The 24,423-nt window shown below is 39.0% G+C and overlaps 2 protein-coding genes across 2 annotated transcripts; one reads left to right on the top strand and one right to left on the bottom strand.

Annotated features, from left to right (window-relative positions):
* Positions 1-432: 432 nt before the first annotated feature.
* ap1s3a (adaptor related protein complex 1 subunit sigma 3a) lies at positions 433-20,739 on the top strand. Its single transcript, XM_034122258.1, has 5 exons — positions 433-565; positions 7,774-7,952; positions 16,848-16,956; positions 18,850-18,987; positions 20,259-20,739. The coding sequence occupies exons 1-5, from the start codon at positions 563-565 to the stop codon at positions 20,292-20,294; spliced, it is 465 nt and encodes a 154-aa protein (XP_033978149.1). The 5' UTR covers positions 433-562; the 3' UTR covers positions 20,295-20,739.
* On the bottom strand, positions 20,599-24,423 carry scg2a (secretogranin II (chromogranin C) a). The gene is made up of 2 exons (XM_034122243.1): positions 24,362-24,423; positions 20,599-22,763 (listed from the first exon to the last, which is right to left on the bottom strand). The coding sequence occupies exon 2, from the start codon at positions 22,753-22,755 to the stop codon at positions 21,106-21,108; it is 1,650 nt and encodes a 549-aa protein (XP_033978134.1). The 5' UTR covers positions 22,756-22,763; positions 24,362-24,423; the 3' UTR covers positions 20,599-21,105.

Here is a 24,423-nt window from a genome sequence, read left to right as displayed (position 1 = left end):
AGTTTGTTAATGATTGAAATACAGCAAGTTAGACATCATCATTAGTAGGTGAGAACAGCTGGAAATTAACAATGTTGGCTAAAGCTGCCCCATATACTGTTCTTTGTGACAGTTGATCAATGGGGACTAGTCCACGACACTCGTTTTGAACTAAATCATTAGTAGGTAATCTTTAAAAAACGGATCTAAATGTAAAAAATAACCCAATAGAAAAGTGGTGAAAGTACAGATTTGTTGAGTGGCTATTGGGCTATTTCAAAAGAGTGCCACTTTTATGACTTGTTTGCACTTTTGGATTTTAAAAGATCTGCAGCACTCTCAGTCCAACAATGGAAAAAGTGTCTTTGTTATTTTCCAATATATTTAGAGAGTTCAGTCCTCCACCCACAGCAGGTTCACCTGTCTGTGGGAGTCGGGGGCGCGCAGCGGGGGCGCGGCTCCGCCTGGAGAATGTGTGGGAGCGCGCACTGCTTTCTGCTATTAACGCGACAGCAGCACGAGAGGACTGCAGGGTGCTGAGATAAATCACAAACCCGAAGGATTTTACATCTCAGGTGACAGGATGGTGAGTACCCAAGCTCTCTGCAGTAGTTGCCGCGTGCACCTGTCCGCGAGGCAAAGTGTCCTGCAGAGCGATCACTTTCTGACAGAGAAACACTGTGTGAGGCTACTTCCTTGATCAAAGGTCGCTTAATTCCTGATTTTCCTACGTGTAACAGGTGGAAAACAAGCAGGAAAGTTAGTCAGAATGATCACATTTCATTATATAGCGAGCTCTGAGTGTTGTGTCTGACAGGCGAATGGATGCAAGTCTCCAAACACTGCAGGACATTACATGTGTTTTTGATGATTTTAACAACATGAGGAATCTGGGTACAAGTAGGCTACAAGAACAATCATATATTTTACATTTTTTAAAGCCAGTGGTGGAAGGTGATTTAGTACATTTACTATATATGTTTTAACGTATACTTTACTCTATTTTATACTTCTACTCCACTCCAATTTGTAGAAAAGATTGGACTTTTTACTCCACTTTTTCAAGTTTATTTGACAACATTAGTTTGATTGCATGCAGAGGAGGGAGAAGTATTCATATCTTGTACTTGAGTAAAAGTAGAAGTACTCATATCTTGTACTTGAGTAAAAGTAGAAGTACTCAGATCTTGTACTTGAGTAAAAGTAGAAGTACTCATGTCTTGTACTTGAGTAAAAGTAGAAGTACTCAGATGTTGTACTTGAGTAAAAGGAGAAGTACTCAGATCTTGTACTTGAGTAAAAGTAGAAGTACTCAGATCTTGTACTTGAGTAAAAGGAGAAGTACTCATATATTGTACTTGAGTAAAAGTAGAAGTACTCATATCTTGTACTTGAGTAAAAGTACTCAGATATTGTACTTGAGTAACAGTAGAAGTACTCAGATCTTGTACTTGAGTAAAAGTAGAAGTACTCAGATCTTGTACTAAAGCAAAAAGAGAAGTACTCAGATCGTGTACTTGAGTAAAAGTAGAAGTACTCAGATCTTGTACTTGAGTAAAGTAGAAGTACCAGAGTGTAGGAATACTCTGTTACAGTAAAAGTCCTGCATTCAAAATGTTCCTCAAGTAAAAGTAGAAAAGTATTATCATCAAAATATAGTTAAAGTAGCGACAGTAAAAGTAGTCATTGTGCAGATTGGTCCATTTCAGAATAATATATATGATATGTTTTCTAATGATTGATCATGAAAGTGTTCTCAAAGCTGGTAAAGGTGCAGCTAGTTTGAATGACTTTGTATACTGCAGGGTAGCTTGTGAATTTACTCCAGGTGGAACTAAAGTCTGATTTAACACTTGATTATACTGTTTTGGATGCCAGAGTTGTACTTGTAGCAAAGTGTTTCTACACTGTGGTATTACTACTTTTACTTAAGTAAAAAGGCTAGTCGAATAGTTGTTCGTTCTCTGTTAGAAACATATAATTGTCATGTTTTGACAGCAACACTAAACATCTGGCGCTCCTCAGGGCGGAGAGCTCTCATTAGTTTTGTTGAGCAACACACTGAGTTTCTGTGATTGCAGACGGTTCAACTCCCTGCTGATGTTTCTGCATGTTGAGAAATCTAACAGTGACCTCACACATGAGTGCTTTACTTTAGCTTCAAGCAGCTCAATGTGGGAGTGTTATTCTGCGTGTGTGTGGTGTGTGTGTGTGTGTGTGAGTGTTTTTCTCTGTTGACATGCAACCCATAAACCACATTTTAGTTTTATCTGCCCTTAAGCCACAAGATGTTCGTCCTGTTTTTGCAAAGCAAGATAAACACAGAGATAGGGAAAGATCTTTGGCTGAAGAATATGTACTAACACTTCTGTTGAAATACTCTGTTACAAGTAAAAGTCTGGCATTAAAAGCCTTACCACAAAAGCATAACCATCAATGTATTATTAAAATATAAAAATACAGCATTATAACTTAAAGTACTTGATTCAAAAATGTTACTTAAAGGTAGGTAAAGCCAGCTCGAGTGCGCTAGAATTTGAAAGTACACAGCCGAAAAAAATCTGCCCCTTCCTTCAGACTTCCTTACAGAGCCCCTCCTCCAACACACACGAACGCGCACATGACCAATGAGGGCACGAGATAAGTTTGTGCACAGATGGAAGGCTGACAGGCAGGTAGGCCATCCAGTTATTTTAGCCGGGCCGGCTCAGATGATTGGTCGTGCTTTTTACAGTACTACGGCTTCCACAGATGAAATATTTGTTTATATTTATTCCTTTTATTCTTTTTGTTATATTCCATTCCATGGAATATAACAAAAAGTGTTTCTGAAGTGAATTACCTACCCTACCTTTAGGCAAGGGTAGGTAGGCAAGGCAAGGCAAGGCAAGTTTATTTATATAGCACCTTTCAACACAAGGCAATTCAAGGTGCTTTACAAAAATGAAAGACATTCAGACAAAGGCATTTAAAAACATTAAAAGAAAAAATACATGAATAAAAAGTTACAGTGCAGTTTAAGATGTGAATAGTTAAATTAAAAGCAGCGGCAAAAAGAAAAGTCTTCAGCCTGGATTTAAAAGTAGTAAGAGTTGCAGCGGACCTGCAGGTTTCTGGGAGTTTGTTCCAGATATTTGGAGCATAATAACTGAACGCTGCTTTACCATGTTTAGTTCTGACTCTGGGGACAGAAAGCTGACCAGTCCCTGAAGACCTGAGAGATCTGGATGGTTCATAATTTAGCAGTAGATCAGAAATGTATTTTGGGCCTAAACCATTCAAAGCTTTATAAACCAGCAGCAGTATTTTGAAATCTATTCTTTGACACACAGGAAGCCAGTGTAAGGACTTCAGAACAGGAGTGATGTGATCCACTTTCTTAGTGTTAGTGAGGACTCGAGCAGCGGCGTTCTGAATCAGCTGCAGCTTTCTAATAGATTTTTTAGTGAAGACACCATTACAGTAGTCCAGTCTACTGAAGATAAGAGCAAGGACAAGTTTTTCCAAATCCTGCTGTGACATTAGTCTTTTAATCCTAGATATGTTCTTTAGGTCAGTGGTTCCCAACCTGGGGGGCGCCAAAGATCGCAGGGGGTGCGCCAGGCCTCAGATGATTTGAGGCCAAATATCATATTTAGACTCTCTTTTTTTTTTTTTTTTACATATAATTGTAACGCAATACATGATTGTCACTAAAAGCCTTGTCTCTACATTACAATAAAAATAAATAAATAATTGATTAATTAATTTGAATAAAAATTCAAGTTAGTAGCTATTAAAGGCATAAAAAGACAGAAATGTATAATTCTTTCTTTAATATAAATGTTTCTTCTGCCCGTAAAGTGTCCAAACCAGGCTTTTCTGGATAAGCACATTTTTAAAACATAGTCATTGTCCATGTCGGTTTCAGTTGGATTATTTGTCACAGTTGCTCCGATCAGATCGGTCTCCTCCGTTTTGTAGATTATTTATGACTTTTGAATCCACATAAACACATCGGCAAAATCCGGCTTAATGTGTTTTAAACAGTTTACATTTTTGAATTAAAATGATCTACTAGCTAATTTACTGAGATGTTAGCAGGGGCAAGTGTGGAAGAAAAATTCTGAGTAAACATTTCCCTAGTATTTTCAGTTAAATATCGCTTTGTGGTTACCTCTTTTTGGACATTTGTGTGAACAGAAATAGAGCTCTCAAAGGAATGATCAGAGAGTGCAACATCAGTCACCACAACCTCAGAGATATTCAGACCCTTTGGAATAATTAAGTCCAGAGTGTGCCCCTTATTGTGCGTGGGCTCCGCCACATGCTGAGTCAGTCCATAGCTATCAAGAACACAAAACAGTTCTTTAGCCCCTCTGTCCTGGGGGTTGTCAACATGGATGTTAAAATCACCAACAATGACTAGACGGTCAAAGTCAATACACACTATAGACAGCAGTTCAGTAAAGTCATCAAAAAAGCTTGCACAGTATTTGGGTGGTCTGTAGATATTTAGGAACAGAGCTCGAGAGGAGCATTTCAGCTGAAGGGCCACAAAGAAGCAAAGTCCCCATAAGATGTCTTCCTGCATTGAAGGGAGTCATTGAACAAAATAGCAACTCCACCCCCTTTCTTATGCATTCTTTCCTGACTCATAAAACTAAAGTTGGGAGGTGTTGATTCGATAAGAACAGCTGCACTGTTATTTTGTTCAATCCAAGTTTCCGTTAAAAACATAAAATCGAGATTGTGCTCAGTGATAAAATCATTGATTAAAAATGTTTTTCCTGCCAAAGACCTGACATTTAATAAAGCTAGTTTAAGTTTGTTAAATACACTATCAGTCGGATTTTTTGTGACAAGCTGTGGCTGACATGGAATCACGTCTTCTAAATTTGATAAACTCACACAAACTTTTGAGCGCTTCCTGTTTCTAAGCTGATTCACCGATCTCAATCTATTACCTATAGGGATGTCCCGATCACCTTTTTTTTGCTCCCGATCCGATTCCGATCATTTGATTTTGACAATCTGCCGATACCGATTTTTCCCGATCAGATCTTTATGCAATGCATTAAGAGGAAAAAAAAGGTAACAGATAACGGCTGGTCATCCAACGCGATGAATTCAGCTATCTTGGCAGTTCTGGGGTAGTTTCTCTTTCCTTTTAAAAGTCTCTGAAAGTGTCGGTTGTTTCAGTGCCGTTACCTGAGTGGCCGCTGTGTACTCGTCGTGTTGTTGTTGGTGGTGTTTGTATTAGATTGGTCATGTTGAACGTAGTTCTGTTCTTTCCACCACGCGGAACCTCCGCCTTGCAAACATTGCATCTGGCTGTTACACTGCCTTCGCTTTCAATTTTATAATACTTCCAAACTCCTGACATTTTCTCTGTCCCGACTCCCGAGTCACCAGCTGAACGTAGCCTCTTGTTAGCTTACTGCTACTATTAGACACTGCGCCCTGCCCACTCTGTTGCCAGATTTGAGAGAAATAAGCAACCAGGTCTATGAAAACAAGCCCAAAAGAAGCAACACATACATGATGTTGTGTAATTTTAACCCAAAACTAAGGCCTCAGGATGACTTTAAGACGTGAACATGGTCATTTTTGTTTTGTAACATTAAATAAAATGTATAAAAATATTTTATAAAAAAAAAAAAAAAAAAAAGAAAAATTCCGATCCCCGATTTTTTTCTCCCGATCGCCGATCACGTGAAAATCACGTGATCGGCTCCAATCCCCGATCACGTGATCGGATCGGGACATCCCTAATTACCTATCAACACAGATATCAGCAAAGCTACTGGCAGGCAGGGCCCCGGCTTGTCCTGGAAAGAGTTGAGAGTGCCATACGCCCTTGAGCCTGGACCCAGCACATATCAGTTAGAGTTTGTTGCGTTGTGTACACACACATCCTTATCAGGCTTCGGAGACTGCAGATGCTTTCTTGAAGGGGGGAGGACGTTTTGGTCCGGATGATTGTGGTAGGCATGGTGACGGGGGTGATGGTGCGTGTCTATGCTTCTGTGATTTTGGTGGGCGTCGTTGAGGAGGGGCGGGGGTAAAGGACATGCTGCCAACCCTGCGTATCGCCTTCATGCTGCGGGCATTGAACTCCAGGAAGGACTTGGTGCCAACCCTCTGTATCTCCTTCATCTGCTCATCAAACTCCAGGGGGGTGGGCGAGGGTGAAAGGGTGAGCGGAGAGTAGAGAGAGCTGGGGTGTGAAGGAAGAGTCAGTCTTAAAAAGATGTCTGCGGTCCCAGAAAAAGTCAATAAAATGGACAGAATGGTGAGTACAGGCAGTTGAAAGCCACGTGTTCAGTGCAAACAATCTGCTGAATCTCTCCACTCCTCTTCTGACTGGCGGTAGAGGGCCACTGATGAACACCTCCGCATTTAGAGAGCTGACAGTTTCCAACAGACATTTAAAGTCTTTTTTTTAAGTAAAAGTGCAGAAATATAATAAGCAAAAGGAGCTTTTAAAAGTACACATTATGCAGGATGGCTCCTTGTAAAGTTTAATATTATTGTAGAATATCAAAGGTGGAGAAAGTACTGGGATATTTGACTTAAGTAAAAGTAGTAATACCACAGTGTAAAAGTAGTAATACCACAGTGTAGAAGTACTCTGTTACAAGTGAAAGTCTAGTATAGAAGTTTTAAAATATACTTTAAGAACCAAACTACAGGAACTCATTATGCAGAATGCCCCTTTTCAGATGAACATATATAATATCACTGAATGACATTAATTACCTAAGTCTATACAAGTAGAAGTATAAAGTAGCCTAATAAATGAAAATAAAGGAATGTATATAAACCTCTATTAGTACAATACTCTAGTTCACATACTTGAGAAAGTACTGGGATCATTTACTACAGGACAATTAGTAATAGTAGTAGTAGAATTATATATGGCATAAAGTGAAAATAAAGGAATGTATACAAACCTCCAGAGGTGGGAAGTAGTGGAGTACAAATACTTTGTCACTGTTCTTAAATAAATGTTTCTGGTATCAGTACTTTACTCCACGACTTGTTTTTCTGACGACTTTTTACTTTGACTTCTTACATTTTGAACACAAATACCTGTACTTTCTACTTCTTACATTTTGAACACAAATACCTGTACTTTCTACTTCTTACATGTTGAACCCAAATACCTGTACTTTCTACTTCTTACATTTTGAACCCAAATACCTGTACTTTCTACTTCTTACATGTTGAACACAAATACCTGTACTTTCTACTTCTTACATGTTGAACACAAATACCTGTACTTTCTACTTCTTACATTTCCTAAACAGGCTGGTTCTTTTAGTTTGAATGTGTGTTTGGTGGCGTGATCATTATTATTTAGAGTCATTGTGTGCCTATTGATTTGAACACGATCCGTGTATCCATCATTTCCTGGTCTTCTCTAAAGAAGAGGGACCAATGAAAACGTTGTCATGTTGCCGTTTTTCAGCATGGAAACTTTCATTAGTTAACAATGACATTATTGTTCTATTAATATAAAGGGAGGTCAGGTACTCTTTAAAATAGCTGCTAGTTATGGGTACTTTTTACTGAAGTACATTTCAAAGCCCATACTTCTTTACTTTTACTTGAGTAAAGAAGTTTAGTCAGTACTTCTACTTTGACCAGAGTAAACACGAGTATCTGTACTTCTACTTGAGTACAGGATGTGTGTACTTTTCCCATCCCTGCACCACTCTCTTGGACAGTGCTCTAGTTACTCTTCACACACACTTCATTAACTCTTCTGAATGTTTTATAAGTGTGTATTTTCCTCTCTTTTCCTCCCAGATGCGCTTCCTGCTGCTCTTCAGCCGGCAGGGGAAGCTTCGGCTTCAGAAATGGTTCACTCCGGTTTCAGATCGGGAGAAAAAGAAGGTGATCCGTGACATGATGCTGCTCGTGTTGGCACGGCAACCACGATCCTGCAACTTCCTGCACTGGAGGGACCTGAAGATCGTTTACAAGAGGTGCAAACAGAACAATACGATACGAAATGATACGCTACAATACGATACGATATAATACGATATGATACGAAATGATACACTACAATACGATATGATACGAAATGATACACTACAATACGATACGATACAATACGATATGATACACTACAATAAGATACGATAAGATGGAAAACAATACGATACCAACAAATACGATACGCTGTGATTAGATACAAAACGATACAATACAATACAATCCGAAATGATGGGATACAATACGATAAGACACAAAACGATACAATACGATACGTTATAATACGATAAAAAACGATATGTTACAATACTAAACGATACAAAACTATACGATACAACATAAAACGTTACAAAACGAAATGATACCAAATAATATGATACACTACAATACGATATGATAAGATACAAAACAATACGATGCGATACAATACGCTGTCATTACATAAAAAACGATACGATACAAAACAATACGATACAATATGTTAAACAATTAAATGTAATGATACAAAACAATACGATATGCTACGATAAGATACAAAACGTTACGATACAAAATGATAGGATACAATACGATAAGACACAAAACGATACTATAAGAAACAAAATGATACGATACAATACGATACGTTTTAATACGATATGTCACAATACAAAACGATACGAAGCAATCCAAAACTATTCGATACAACATAAAACGTTACAAAACGATATGACACAAAATGATATATTACGATACCTTATGGTACGATAAGATACAATATGATACAATGCAAGACGATAAGATATAAAATACGATACGATACAATGCAAACAATACTATAACAAACAAAACAATACGATAACAAACAAAATGGTACGATTACTGTACAGCTTGAGTTTCTCGATACTTCACAGATTTAAGTTTTGCCTACAAAGTATAAGTCAACTATTAATATATGATATTTGTGGTGAAGCTACCCAGCTGAATATAACATAACTCAAATAAAGACCAGAGTGTTTTAATACAGTTTTTTTTCTTCTTTTACTTAAGTGTAATATTACTAGTACTATAACTAGTTTCTAGTACTTCTTCCCCCCGCACTAGTATCGCTTTGTTTATCAGCGGTCTCTTTTACTGCAGGTATAAAAGCAGAATTTTCCTTTGTCTGCGTTTAATGATTAACTCGTGTTTCCTGTGCTTAAGCTTCTAAATACACACACACACACACACACACACTCACACTCACACTCACACTCACACTCACACTCACACTCACACACACACTCACAGTCAACAATGTGTTAACAATACATGGAAAGAGTAAAGGTCAAAGCAGAGGAGGGGGAAGTAGAAGAAGTACTCGGATCCTTTACTTAAAGGGGACCTGTCATGCAAAATGCACTTTTTGGTGTCTTGTATACATAACTATGTGTCCCCGGTGTGTCAGGGAACTCACGCAGTATCAGAAAATAAAACTGTTGTGGAGATCCAGCACTCTCACAACAGGAAAGAATGAAACAGAGAGGAGTCAATAAAACACAAACACAGATATAGCTGATCAGTAATTATTATTTAGTTGTTGCAACAAACAAACAATAATGGGGAAACATTACCTGCTGCCACAGCAGCCAATCGTGGAACTGCCCCCCCAGAACAGAAGAAACACAGGGCTAGATATACTTTTCTAAATGACACACGAACATGTTCCCTCAACATGTTTAACGCACACACATTGTCAGTTCTCCTGAACTTGGACATGTTCCAACCTTATACAGTCATACATGTTGCATCCTCTGAGTTCTACATGATCCCAGATGTCATGACCTTATTTAGCAGCTACCACACATTCCAATGTATACAACTGCTGGTGAAGAGTGTCAGCTGGTTGCCTATAGATGGGCCTCCTTCCAGCAAACCAAATGAACACCACACAGTCCACTATACTGTTGCTTAATACCATGTGACATTAATGAATATACCAGAAATACGCCGTGATAAACATTCTGCCATAACACTCCCTCCTTTTATTAATTAAGGTCACACAATCAAAAATAATAATTATTACAAATAACCTACTGAGTTCCGCCCTCGAAAGCCCAAAATGACTTTCTGAAAAACATTTATCAATGGGTAATCATTTTACTCAAGGCAGAAGTCACAGGTCACCTGTACTGTACCTACTCACAAATAGCCAAAAAAACCACCTTTTTGATTATAACACAAAAAGTGGAAGAAAAGACAATTTGCGCTAATCTACTCTACTTAAATGGAAAATCATTTAAAAACCTCAGTATGCTTAAGAGGAAAAAATCTATTTATCCCATTCAAGTTTAACAAACTTACATACATAACCTAATAACAAAGTAACATGCAATTTAATACTCGATTATACATAATAAAAAAATCTTCCAAAACACTTATAGCAAGATGTAACTGGCGTCCACTCGTTCTGCTTCTGTTTTATTGTCCAGTAAACACTTCTTCAGGGTGTGCACGTTCCAATCTCCATGCGTAGCCTTTAGATGGAATTGTTATCTTAGCCTTCATGCTGTAATGTCCCATCTCATAGCAAAATCCCTTGATGACATCTGAAGCAACATCATTACCATTTGAATTCGATGGAACTGTAGTCAGAAAAACTGAGACTTCAGTAAAAGAACAGTTAACGGTAGATCTTCTATATGTTCTCTGGAGTGTTGAGATTACTAATATACTTGGCTGTAAATCATCTCAGAAGTTTTGGGTTTTATTCTTCGTGTTGACCCAAACCCATAAGACAATAGCAGTAGAAGAATAGCTGGAAGTCATCCAGCTGCCTTCATTGATACTCCAGTCTGCCTCCAGAGCAGCTCCTTAAAACATCTGCCTCAGAATGATCCATCTTCCCTCCTCAAGATTGCAAGGGGAAAAGACAGCTTTGACCTGGGTAGAAAATAGCACTTGCATTCTGGGTTAACAGCCTAAAGTCGACCACTAGGTCTTAGAGTCTTATCTATAATTTTTAAACTTCTTGAAACCATGAAATGTTGTTTGGGTTGTGTTTTTACTTACCCACAATTTCCTAAACACACAACAAACATCTCCTGCAACATTGTTCAGCCACGGTGCTGAAACCAATCAGATCTCAACTTCGAACAATACATTTAATCATACCTGTCTTTAGCAGAACCCAATCAGGAGCTTAACCATGTAGGAAAAAAGTTGTTTAGGCAAAAAGTTGTTTCATTTGCCCTCTGGATCATGTGAGGGTTAAAAGATTCACGTGACAAGTTTTTAAAAAGACATCTGAAACCAATGTGTCACAGAAGAAATAATGAAAGATTTCACCTGGGATGGAAACAAAATATTATCAAATACATCTTAAAATTAAATTACTAAATTGAACAATAAACCCATTATACCCCTCCTGGAAACATTGTCCTCCAAACCATAGAGACCATATTTCCCAAATAAGATACTTCAGAGCACCCATCTGCTCCTACAATGTTATTTCAAAGTCCTATGACTCATCATCAGGAACACTTTCTCCTGTCAAAAAGAATCAGCAATGTTAAAAATCAAGCTACATAGTCATCAAGCCATGCAGGGATCATGCAGAGTCAGACAAAGTTCATGCGTCATGTCTCACAATGGTTCAACTAATATGGCATAGTCAGAAAACCATTGCCAAAACCATTGTGTGCATCCCAAAATAAAATCACCTTGTCGGTGGGTCAGTGTTACTGTAACAGTCAGGAATTGACAAATCAATTCACATTCATTCAGTCTTTGCAAAGTCTAAGTCAGTCTCGAGATCTCATGTCCTATAGTAGTGCACTTTGATATTCTACCAGCTGGAGTTTTTACTAGTGACATCATGGTGTTGATGTCAAACAATGCAACAAAGTTTTCCCCGTGTTCGCAGCACAATTGTCTTCAGATGTTAAACAAACAAATTATCAATACACTTCATTAATGTACTGCCCCTGGGAAACACAAAGCCTGACAAATGTTCTTGCAAGGTATTCCTAAGTGAACCTGCAGTGTCTTTTTAATTAATATTCCAAATTAATCAATAATAATAACAATAATCCATTTTATCAATCTGTTTACCCTTAGAAATGAACATACCTCATAATGTTACATCAGGATGTTAAACTAAGTTTTAGCCAAATCAATCATACCAAACCATATTACAGTACCAGGTACTGAAGTAGATCATTATTACTGTATCAGATTTAACTGGTGATTGAACAAACAAAGCCTCTTTGTTTACGACATGCAGACCGCTAACACATTTTTCCAAGTTCAGCATCAGACTTCGTTACTCTAAAATTACGTTTTAAATAGAAATAATAGAAACTGAACAAATATTCAATCTTCAGAAATGTTCTCAATAAATGTCTATCTAGTGAATAGCCAACATATTTAAAAAATGTCAGATATAAAAATAAGCCTAAATACTCCTTTACTATCAAAGTCTAAAGCTAGACCTAAGGTGAACAGTTTTGGTAATGGACAATTTAATCTAAAAACAAAATTGGACTTGTGTTCTTGTTATTTGTTTCTTCAAAATACATTAGTAAATAATTTGTGAAGTATTCACAATATAACTAACCCTCTCTAGGATATCAAATCAGTTCATCTTTAACCAGATACCTATTTATGTTTAGTTCATGATAACAATGGTATAACGACCACACGTTTTACTCATAGCTAGTTTATATGTCAAGATTATTCTGTGTGATATAATAATCAGATGTCTTGTATGCTAAACAAAGGATATTAAACTTTAATCTTTTCAGTATTCCAGACCATCGTTAAACAAGCAGCCTCATATTCAACTGCCTGCGTCATCAATCTGTTCCCTCTGCCAAGGACAAGCGGCAAGAGGAATCAAAACAGGAGAAAAACACAACACATCGCGCAGAAAACCCTGAAGAAGTATCACTGCACCCGCCTGAGGAATGTTCTGATTATGGGAGACCTATGACACAAATGGAGGAGTCTCCACTGCCCGTCACCCCCCCTGTCAACGCCTTTGAGGATACTCTTCATTCATCCCCCAGCTCTCTCTACTCTCCGCTCACCCTTTCACCCTCGCCCTCCCCCCTGGAGTTCGATGACCGCATGAAGGCGATACGCAGGGTTGGCAGCATGTCCTTTACCCCCGCCCCTCAACGACGCCCACCAAAATCACCGAAGACAAGCTTACGTCAACCACCTCCCCCCCCTGGCAGCATGTCCTTTACCCCCGCCCTTCCACAACGCCTACCAAAATCACCGAAGCAGAGACGCGCACCATCTCCCCCTTCTTCATCACCGTGCCTACGTCAACCACCTCCCCTCCCTTCAAGAAAGCATCTGCAGTCTCCGAAGCCTGATAAGGATGTGTGTGTACAAAACGCAACAAACTCTTACTGATATGTGCTGGGTCCAGGCTCAAGGGCGTTTGGCACTCGCAACTCTTTCCAGCACATGCCGGGGCCCTTCCTGCCTGTAGCTTTGCCGATATCTGTGTTGATAGGTAATAGATTAAGAGCGGTGAATCAGCTTAGAAACAAGAAGTGCTCAAACGTTTGTGTGAGGTTATCAAATTTAGCAGTGATTCAATGTCAGCCACATCTTACTGATAGTGTATTTAACAAACTTAAACTAGCTTTATTAAATGTCAGGTCTTTGGCAGGAAAAACATTTTTAATCAATGATTTTATCACTGAGCACAATCTCGATTTTATGTTTTTAACGGAAACTTGGATTGAACAAAATAACAGTGCAGCTGTTCTTATCGAATCAACCCCTCCCAACTTTAGTTTTATGAGTCAGGAAAGAATGCATAAGAAAGGGGGTGGAGTTGCTATTTTGTTCAATGACTCCCTTCAATGCAGGAAGACATCTTATGGGGACTTTGCTTCTTTTGAATATGTGGCCCTTCAGCTGAAATGCTCCTCTCGAGCTCTGTTCCTAAATATCTATAGACCACCCAAATACTGTGCAAGCTTTTTTGATGACTTTACTGAACTGCTGTCTATAGTGTGTATTGACTTTGACCGTCTAGTCATTGTTGGTGATTTTAACATCCATGTTGACAACCCCCAGGACAGAGGGGCTAAAGAACTGTTTTGTGTTCTTGATAACTATGGACTGACTCAGCATGTGGCGGAGCCCACGCACAATAAGGGGCACACTCTAGACTTAATTATCTCAAAGGGTCTGAATATCTCAAAAGTTGTGGTGACTGATGTTGCACTATCTGATCATTCCTGTGTTTTCTTTGAGAGCTCTATTTCTGTTCACAAAAATGTTCAGAAAGAGGTAACCACAAAGCGATATTTAACTGAAAATACTAGGGAAATGTTTACTCATAATTTTTCATCCACACTTGCCCCTGCTAACATCTCAGTAAATGAGCTAGTAGATCATTTTAATTCAAAAATTAAAAATGTTATAGATACCATTGCTCCAACTAAGGTAAAGGAAGTGATTGGCAAGAAAATATCTCCATGGAGAAAGGCCATGACCGTGAGAACAGAAAAAAGAGAGTGTCGAAAAGCTGAACGTAGGTGGCGAAAAAAATCAATCTCCAGGTTCACTTTGAAATCTATAAAGAGAGACTTGGCCTTTATAATTTGGAATTGAAAAACGCACGACAGTCTTTCTTCTCTGACATCATTACCAAAAACAAAAACAACGCACGTGCCTTGTTTGCTACCGTCGACAGACTAACTAACCCCCCAGTGTCAGTAGCCTCTGAATTTCTATCCACCAGGGCGTGCAATGATTTTGCCTCCTTCTTCACTGACAAAATTCAGAAAATTAGACAAGCAGTCAGTGCCTCTGCATCAGGTACAGCAAATGTGTTGTCCCTGTGTCCACCTAATATCAATTCAAACACCATGACGCAATTCCATCAGATTAATGATAAAAATTTAGAGGACATTATTCAACTTCTGAAATCCTCCTCCTGCTGCCTTGATATTATTCCAACAGGATTTTTCAAAGATGTTTTTCATTGCATGGCCTCAGATCTACTTCATATAGTAAACACATCTCTTCACTCAGGTATTTTTCCACAGGCCCTGAAAACTGCAGTCATTAAACCGCTCTTAAAAAAGAATAATCTAGATGCTTCAGTAATGAACAATTACAGGCCAATATCAAACCTGCCATTTCTAGGTAAAATCATTGAAAAAGTTGTATTTCAACAGTTGAGTAACTTCTTGCATTTAAATAACTGTTTGGATGTGTTCCAGTCAGGATTCCGTCCAAACCACAGCACTGAGACTGCTCTTGTAAAGGTCTTCAATGACATCCACTTAAACACAGACAGTGGCAGAACTTCAGTGTTAGTATTATTAGATCTCAGTGCTGCGTTTGATACTGTTGACCACAACATATTACTAGACCGACTAGAAAACTGGGTGGGACTTTCGGAAACAGTTCTAAATTGGTTTGAGTCCTACTTAAAGGACAGAAAAAACTTTGTTTCTATAGGTAAATACACATCTGAGTTGACAAATATGACATGTGGGGTACCTCAAGGCTCCATCTTGGGGCCTCTTCTCTTTAACATCTACATGCTACCACTGGCTCAGATAATGAAAAACAACCAAATAAGTTACCATAGCTATGCGGATGACACACAAATTTATGTAACAATTTCACCAGGAGACTATGCTCCAATTCAAACACTGTGTAAGTGCATTGAACAAATCAATGACTGGATGTGTCAGAACTTTCTCCAATTAAACAAAGATAAAACTGAGGTAATGGTTTTTGGAGCCAAGGCAGAACGTATAAAAGTTAGCGCTGAGCTTCAGTCTGCAATGTTCAAAACAACAGATGAAGCCAGAAATCTAGGTGTAGTCATGGACTCTGACCTGAGTTTCAACAGTCACATTAAAACAGTTACTAAATCAGCCTACGATCACCTAAAGAACATATCCAGGATTAAAAGACTAATGTCACAGCAGGATTTGGAAAAACTTGTCCATGCTTTTATGTTCAGTAGACTGGACTACTGTAATGGTGTCTTTACAGGTCTCACTAAAAAATCTATTAGAAAGCTTCAGCTGATTCAGAACGCCGCTGCTCGAGTCCTCACTAACACTAAGAAAGTGGATCACATCACTCCTGTTCTGAAGTCCTTACACTGGCTTCCTGTGTGTCAAAGAATAGATTTCAAAATATTGTTGCTGGTTTATAAAGCTTTGAATGGTTTAGGCCCAAAATACATGTCTGACCTACTGCTAAATTATGAACCATCCAGAACTCTCAGGTCTTCAGGGACTGGTCAGCTTTCTGTCCCCAGAGTCAGAACTAAACATGGTAAAGCAGCGTTCAGTTATTATGCTCCAAATATCTGGAACAAACTCCCAGAAACCTGCAGGTCCGCTGCAACTCTTACTACTTTTAAATCCAGGCTGAAGACTTTTCTTTTTGTCGCTGCTTTTAATTGAACTGTTCATATCTTAAACTGCACTGTAACTTTTATCCATGTATTTTTTCTTTTAATGTTTATTTTATTATCTTTTATTTTTAATGACTGATTTTAAATGCCATTTTCTTAATGTCTTCCATTTTTGTAAAGCACTTTGAATTGCCTTGTGTTGAAAGGTGCTATATAAATAAACTTGCCTTGCCTTGCCTTGCCTTAGATTTATATTTAGCTTTTTTTAAATACAGATATATTAGCAAAATGTACTCAAGTTTCAAAAATATAGGTATTCATTTTGCAGAATGCCGCTTATTTACACATTTTTGCCACACAAAATAATATGATGCTGTTTTTATCGTGCTTTGCAGGTTCATATTATTCATAAAAACAAATTGTTAGGGATTACATATAAGATACGTACGTACACATGTTATAATTAATGAATCAATAATTATAATACAGTGATGTATATTATTTTCCGGTGCAGGTACGCCAGCCTGTACTTCTGTTCGGGTCTGGAGAACAACGACAACGAGCTGCTGGCCCTCGAGGTTCTGCACCGATACGTGGAGCTGCTGGACAAATACTTTGGGAACGTAAGTACAGCTGAAGTTAGGAAATACACACACAGTCAAAAAGTTATCATTAATCAAGCTTTAAATCCGTTAATGTCATTAAGATTTCCTACTTTTTTCTAAAAGATTGGGCTTCATTCAGCCACAAATTCCTGAATATCTTTTTATTTATTGACTTGGTTTCGCTTTGTTCAAAATACAATATTTTTAACATAAACAAAACAAAGAAACATGGCCTATTGTTTGCCTTATTTATGTGGGATTCTTTAAAAAAATATATTAATAATAACATTTTCTTTGGTACTAACAAAATAAAAAAACAAATCTTGGGTAATGTTCATTAACCATTTTAAAAAACAATAAAGTACAATGCCTGTTTATAAAGTATTTCTCAAATGAAATGAGCCAATAGGATGAGGAAGTGGACATCATTTTCTATCTTTGACCATGAAATGACTTGTTTTTTAAATATGCTTTAAACGTGTACTTACATATCATTTGGAGGTAAATATTGTACTTTTTAATCCACTAGATCAGGGATGGGCAACTTGGATGGTGGTGGGGGCCACATCATTGATGTACTGGTCACCAGGGGGCCGCAGATTCACTTGGAACACACACACACACACACACACACACACACACACACACACACACACACACACACACACACACACATTCCATGTATTTATTAACAAATTAAGTCTGACATCTTCATTGACATTTTAGAATCTTTCAGGGAACATCCTCTGATAAGCTCACTAAACAAATATCAGTTCACAGAAATGTTATTTAATTTGTACAAGTGGCATGTTTGTATTGAACAGGTTATTTAACAGTGGAATAAAACTATTTTAAACTATTGGAAAGCACGGAAAATGTGTGTGCATTGAGATGAACCATTAAGATGACATAAACATGAAGTCATGAACACTAACCCAGACATTAGTCGTCTAACTTGAACCTAAGACACTTGTAGCCTGTCTCTGCTGACGCACAATAAGGGGAGTGTCAACACAGACACCTGTCAACCCGCACTCTGCTGTTCCTCAGCGCCGCTCCCCCTCCCTCCCGCTGAAATTATGAATGAAAAGTGTATAGTAATCATAGATAACACGGCAGGGTCCGTTTGTTTTCATCTGATTTCAAATAAACAAAGTCTTGGTTTTTAGAATATTAAACTTGTTTCGCCAAATTCAGACGATAAATACAACTTTTAAGCTTGTAAAGGCATAATTACAAGCGGTAACTTAACGTCACAGCAGGCATAACAACAGCCGATGTTTCTTGTGAGTGTTTCCCCGGGAAACAAACACAATACACACAAACGCGTCACAGATTATTTCAAGGTATTTGGCTGCCGAACAAAATCATGTACGCAGCTCGCGACGTAACTAGGAGTCTAGTGGACGGTATCAGTACTACAAGTACAAAAATAAAAAATAATATATATATATATATTTTTTAAATTAATTACGTTGTTTATAAATTAATCCCTGGGCCGCCATTTGCCCATCCCTGCTCTAGATATATCTGACAGCTCAAGTATTATTGAGTAGAAAATACAAATGGACTAAATGTGAGTACTACTTCTGTGCTCTTCATCAGTGTGTCTCCCTCTGGTGTCCACAAGTCGCCTCTGCTCTTGTTTTCTTTACCAAAATCCAAACAATTAAACCTCAAAAAGTGTTTAAAAAGAAAATGGAGTGAAAAGACGCTCATTATATCATTTCTGTTTTAATTTAATTTCCCATATTTCTTTATCAACCTGCCATTCCTACAATCTTTTCAATATTCAATCAGGCCCTGAAAACAGTTGTTTATCATCGTATCTCCTGTTGTTATTACCTTACATTACTTTAAACCAAAGTGTCCTTGGTCTGTTGTGTAACTGGTGTGTGTTTCTGTGTGCAGGTGTGTGAGTTGGACCTTATTTTTAACTTTGAGAAGGCGTACTACATCCTGGACGAGTTCTTGATGGGAGGAGAAGTTTTAGAAACGTCCAAAGTGGCTGTGAGTGCTTCCATGGAGGAGGCGGACACTCTGCAGGAGGTACTGTGAGCTTTATGTACTATATATGCAGTATAAACTGGCAAAAAATACACATATGGATGATGACTCGGCAATACAAACATCACAAAAGAATAAAAACAGGGAGAAAATACAACATTTGGACAAGAAAAATCAAGAGAGAGGAAAAACTAAATGAATAGCAGCTTTTTAAACAATTATGTTGACACCGATAAACCGAAAACACACAACATGCAAAGCGTGAGTTCAATAGTTTTACATTTTTTCCAATTTCATGTTGTGTTTGCAATGGTTTGTGGTCATTACTTGTACTGTGTTTTCTTAGAAACTTAAGTCCAGATTACTTCCTGATTCGGTGTGTAATGTAAATATTGTACGATCAGTTTCATTTCCTTTGCTCTAACATTTCACTGTCTTTGTAATTTGCATGTTTTTATTTGTCCTGAATTGTTTGCGTCTGTGTTGCATGTTTTTTATCGATTTTAAAACAGAACGTTATACTACATTTATAAATCTGAGTACAGATAGAAAATGTCTTGGCTAACTCTGACACATTTACATCAATGTTAATAGAGTGGTGCAGTGACGTCCTAAAACCTGGAAGTGAGTCAGCATTTCCCCACTTCCTGTTCCCTCGTCTCAGAGCCAATGGTGATTTCTGAAGAGTTTACGTGTCTGAAAAACGATGGTTGTTACCAAGTGGCTGAATAGGACTACAGAAGTTGTCGAGGACGTTGTACGTTATTACGCCGAACACGTAAACACTCCTCTAAGTTTGTTTCTGTTCTGCTTGAAAGCAAGTCCCTGCCTCCTGCTAACTGTTCAAACAAACGCTTCAACTTGTTCCATTTAGAATCTGTATGTTTGAATATGGATCATAAGTTGGCGTGACGTTGAAGTCGTGCTGCTGTACTCGGCTGTACTACCTTTAGCATAACATTAGCATTTTGCTTCTGGCCATTAGATTTATGATTCGAAATGTATAAAAGTAGGGTAGACGTGTGGAGATTATCCGGTTGAACAAAACATGCATTTATCAAACAGGTTCGTTTTCCACAGACCTTATTTCAAGCTATTTTCCAAAATGCTATTGAGAAATCCCGTCGCTTTGTGTCGAGGGAACCAGCAGCTTACTTCCGGGTAAACACGCCATCCCTGCACCGCTCTATTGTTGTGCACCATTCCTGTCAAATAAAATATATAATTAAATAAAATAGAAAATAAAGGTTTTGTGGCCTAACCCTAACCCATTAATATTTGTTGATGTTTTTATTGTTCTCCTCTCCTCACAGACGATGGAGGAATACATGAGCAAGCCCACCTACTGAAGACAAGGATTTCTCACTTTTCAAAACTTGAAACAAAAGGTTCATTATTTCTCGTTTTAATTGAGTAATAATGACTCATTTGACGTCATGCTGTGGTCCTCCAACAGCCACAATCTGTGTCGTTTTGAACAATTGTAATCATGTTTGACACACTAAGTGCCTTTTAAAGCCTCATGTTAATTAATCTCAGGGTTTTACGACTGAAAGTAGTCTCTTTATTACGTGTAAATATGTTTTTGTACTCTCAGCGGTGATACATGTCAGGCATTGTGTGATGGTGAGGAAATGAAGAAACACTACACAGTAAGGAAAAAATAAAGTCAATGCTTTATTAACCTCAGGAATGTCACATATGACCACATTTAAGAAAGAATTACCCCAAAAAAACACAAGGATCCAACACTGATTTGTGTGTGTGTGTGTGTGTGTGTGTGTGTGTGTGTGTGTGTGTGTGTGTGTGTGTGTGTGTGTGTGTGTGTGTGTGTGTGTGTGTGTGTGGTGTGTGTGTGTGTGTGTGTGTGTGTGTGTGTGTGTGTGTGTGTGTGTGTGTGTGTGTGTGTGTGTGTGTGTGTGTGTGTGTGTGTGTGTGTGTGTGTGTGTGTGTGTGTGTGTTGAAAGGCTGGTGAGTCACATGTACGGATTGTTTAAAAAAAGAAGAAGCATCAAATGAATGTCTGAACTCACATCTCTGCTAATAAATAAGAACGGTTGTAAACCTACTGAACTGCATTTCATTTTATTCTTCAAAATACTTTATTCTCCACCAAAACAATATATATATTTATATATACTATACATCTATCTCCAGGCTTTATTTCTCCTGTTCAGTTTTGGCGTCGCTCTCTCTCTCTTCAGTGTCTGGGCTCAGGTAGCTCATTAGTTTCATCACCGCCTCATTATCAAAACCCTTCGTCTTATCCTCCTCGTCCTCGTCCTCCGTGTGTCTCCTTTCCTTTCTACCCGAGTCCATCTGATCAAAGTACGCCTGCATCGCCCGCTCAAAGGAGCCGGCGCCGCTCGGTTCCTCCCGCTTTTGGCTCACCTTGTTGTTTCTGTTTCTGTTTATCGGATACCGAACGAGCATCTGAGCCGCTAGATACGCCGCCAGCTCGTCTTCGTCCAAGGTGTCGTCGTAGTCGTCCCGTAACGTGCCGGAGGGGAGGGGTCTCCGTTGTGATGACGGCGAGGAGTAGGAGGAGTACTGCTTCCTGACGGGAGTTTTGTCTTCGTCGCCTCCTAACCCCAGGATGCTCAGGATCTCCTCCGTCCGCCTTTCTTCGGGGGTCTTCTGCCTCTCAGGAAATCGTCTGTTGAAGAACGTTTCTTCGGGAAACTTGTGCGTCTTCTTCGGGGACACCGGAGAGGGTTTTCGTGGCTCGGTGGTTTCTCCCGTGTTCAGCATGTCCACCAGGTCCTCCGGGGGGATCTGGTATTTCTGTGAGATCTGTATGAGCTGGTAGATGGTCCTCGGATCCATGGTGTCCCTCTTCTTCTTCTCCTCTTCCTCTCTCTTCTTCTCCTCTTCCTCTATCTCTCTCTTGTGCTCCTCTTCCTCCGTTTTCTCCAGCACCTTCAGGAGGTAATAGTCTACGAGATTGGCGACTTCGTCCGTGTCTCTTGACCTCTTGACCGGGTAGTTGTCTTTCTCGTCGTCGTCCGCTTCTTCGTCATAATCGGTCCGTCGGTCCTCCTCTTGTTTGACTTCCTCCCCCTCTCCCCAGTCTGCGAGATCCCCTCCTTCGTCGTCATACGCCACGTTCCTCACGTTGAACATATCCTCATCTTCGTCATCCTCCTCTTCCTCTTCCTGCCTCTTCGTCTTCACGCTGGTCATCTTGTCCAGTTCGTCGAACACGGACTGCAGCGTGGCCAGATTCTGCGGCGTGTACTTCCCCTCCACGTTCTCGTTTGTGCGTTTGAAAGGCGCCAGATCCGGCCCCTCCTCTCCCTCTTCTTCCTCGTCGCCCTCGCCCTCTTCCTCATCCTCAAACATCAGCGGCATCTTCCTGTGGGGCTTGATGCCGTGTTGTTGCACCCTGGGGCGAAGCGGCGTCTGTTTTGAGGCTTGCTCCGTCTCCTGGAGGGTGCTGAGCACAGCCTGCAGCAGCTCCTCACTCTTATCCTCCCTGCCTTCATCATCCTCCTCATCCTCCTCTTCCTCTTTCGGAGCCAGCCTCAGCATCGCTCTCAGCTTCTCGGCGTCGTCTACATCGTATCCCGTACTCGTGCCGCTCCTCTGACGCAGGCTCTCGATGAACTCCAGAGCTTTGAGCATGTCGTCGTTGGGGCTCTGCAGGAAGTCGCCTCCTCCTCCTCCTCCTCCTCCTCCTCTCTGGGATTCACTTCCTCGCTGCCGGAGAGAAGCCCCCCGAACGTGAGAGGAGGCGAAGAGGAAGACGAAGAGGAAGATGAAGTGGGTGCAACAGATGAGGAAAGGTTTGCCTGTGGGGAGTGACGGCATGGTGACGCCTGCAGAGGAGAGACACAAAGAGACCGAAGTCAGAGATGACCTTTTTACACGTAAAGCTGACATGTTCACAACGGATACCACCGTGGCATTTACCGTGAAAGCCTTTCGCTCTCATCGTCACTTTGAATGTCCGGTGTGATGATAGACCGCAGAGACACTGATGTAAAAGCACTCGGGTTTAAACCAGGTCAAACTAACAGTGTATAATCTATATTTGAACAGAGTAATTGAGAACAACATCTCTCAATCTGTAAATGAATATGCAATACCAAAAAAGGTGTAATACTTAAATCAGGTATCTTTTTAAAACCATTTTAGTGCCTCAATTAACTTAAACAATATTTATATTAACTTGACCAAATCCTGTTAACAACAACAAAAACTGTTTCTTTGTCCGGTTAACTTGAATTATGCTTGTTGTTTTTTATTTTTGACATTAAAGAAAACATGAAATATGCTGCATTTAAAAAATAATGTAACCAAATCAGGATGATTGCTAAGAAGCAACTGGTGGTCACTATTTAATTCACTATATTTGTTTATAATGATAATAATACAAAATAAATAATAATAGTATATGTAAAATACATTTATAGAAATATAATAAAATATCAAAGTAATAAATAAATACATGATAATAAAAATAAATAAAATAATGCTGAAATTAATAGAAATAATTAATACAATTAATAATTACAAATGTGTATATATAATAAATATAAAAGTAATAAATAAATACATGATGATAATACAAATAAATAAAATAATGTTAAAAATAATGATTACATAAAAATAACTAACAAATAAATTAATTAATATGTATAATAAATATATAACTGGGTGTTCAGTGTGTTGCTGCCTGTTGCTGCTGCAGCCCTCCTGTTTGCAGCAGTAATAACAGCGCTATTCAGCTCTCGTGCAAATCTCATTAGTTCTTCAAATTGCTGCTCTCCGCGAGTCACGGCCCCGTTGTCAAGGCAACCCGGTAAGACTGATGTTTCCATGGAACCCTCCCGTTTACCGTTAATATGCTTAAAACGGCTATTATTACCGTTTTCTTTTTACTCGGAATGGAAAAAAAAAAACGTTTGATAAAGATGAAGTGCCTGTCCTGAACTGCGCGTGCAAAATTCGCTCAAACATGTTTTTTTTTAATGCAAATTCCTGCACAAATAAGACTATTTTGATAATTGAAACTTTTGTAGGAGTAGGAGTCACAGAAAGCGATGCAAAACACACGAAAAGCGACGATGCAAACGTAATTGCTGCCGTTTTTAAGTCCGTTTACTTTTTCTTTCATTTTCCCAACCTAATTTAAAATCGCAAAACTTCCTCGTTATCATTTTTTACGTTTAGTTTTTTTACCCTTATAAGATAAAAACGGTAACAATCTCGGATAATCCGTAGCGAAATGAGAACAAAGAGACCTCTTCGCCCTACAGATGTGGCGGTGCATCAGGTTGGTAAACAGCTCCTGAAACAAAAGCTGATGTAACAAAGAAAAACCACAACAACCCCTCCCTCTCTATTCTTATATCGTGTGACAGTAAACACGCAAAGAGTGTAGCGTGGTTCGTGCATTCAATCACAACCTTACCTTGTGTTAGTAGTTAGTGAGGAGGAGGCTCTCTCCGTCTCTGTGTGAGTCTGATTCAGCAC

This window comes from Trematomus bernacchii, unplaced genomic scaffold (genome assembly GCF_902827165.1).
Source record: "Trematomus bernacchii unplaced genomic scaffold, fTreBer1.1, whole genome shotgun sequence".
NCBI lineage: Eukaryota > Metazoa > Chordata > Actinopteri > Perciformes > Nototheniidae > Trematomus > Trematomus bernacchii.
This window is presented reverse-complemented; position numbering and strand designations above follow the sequence as displayed.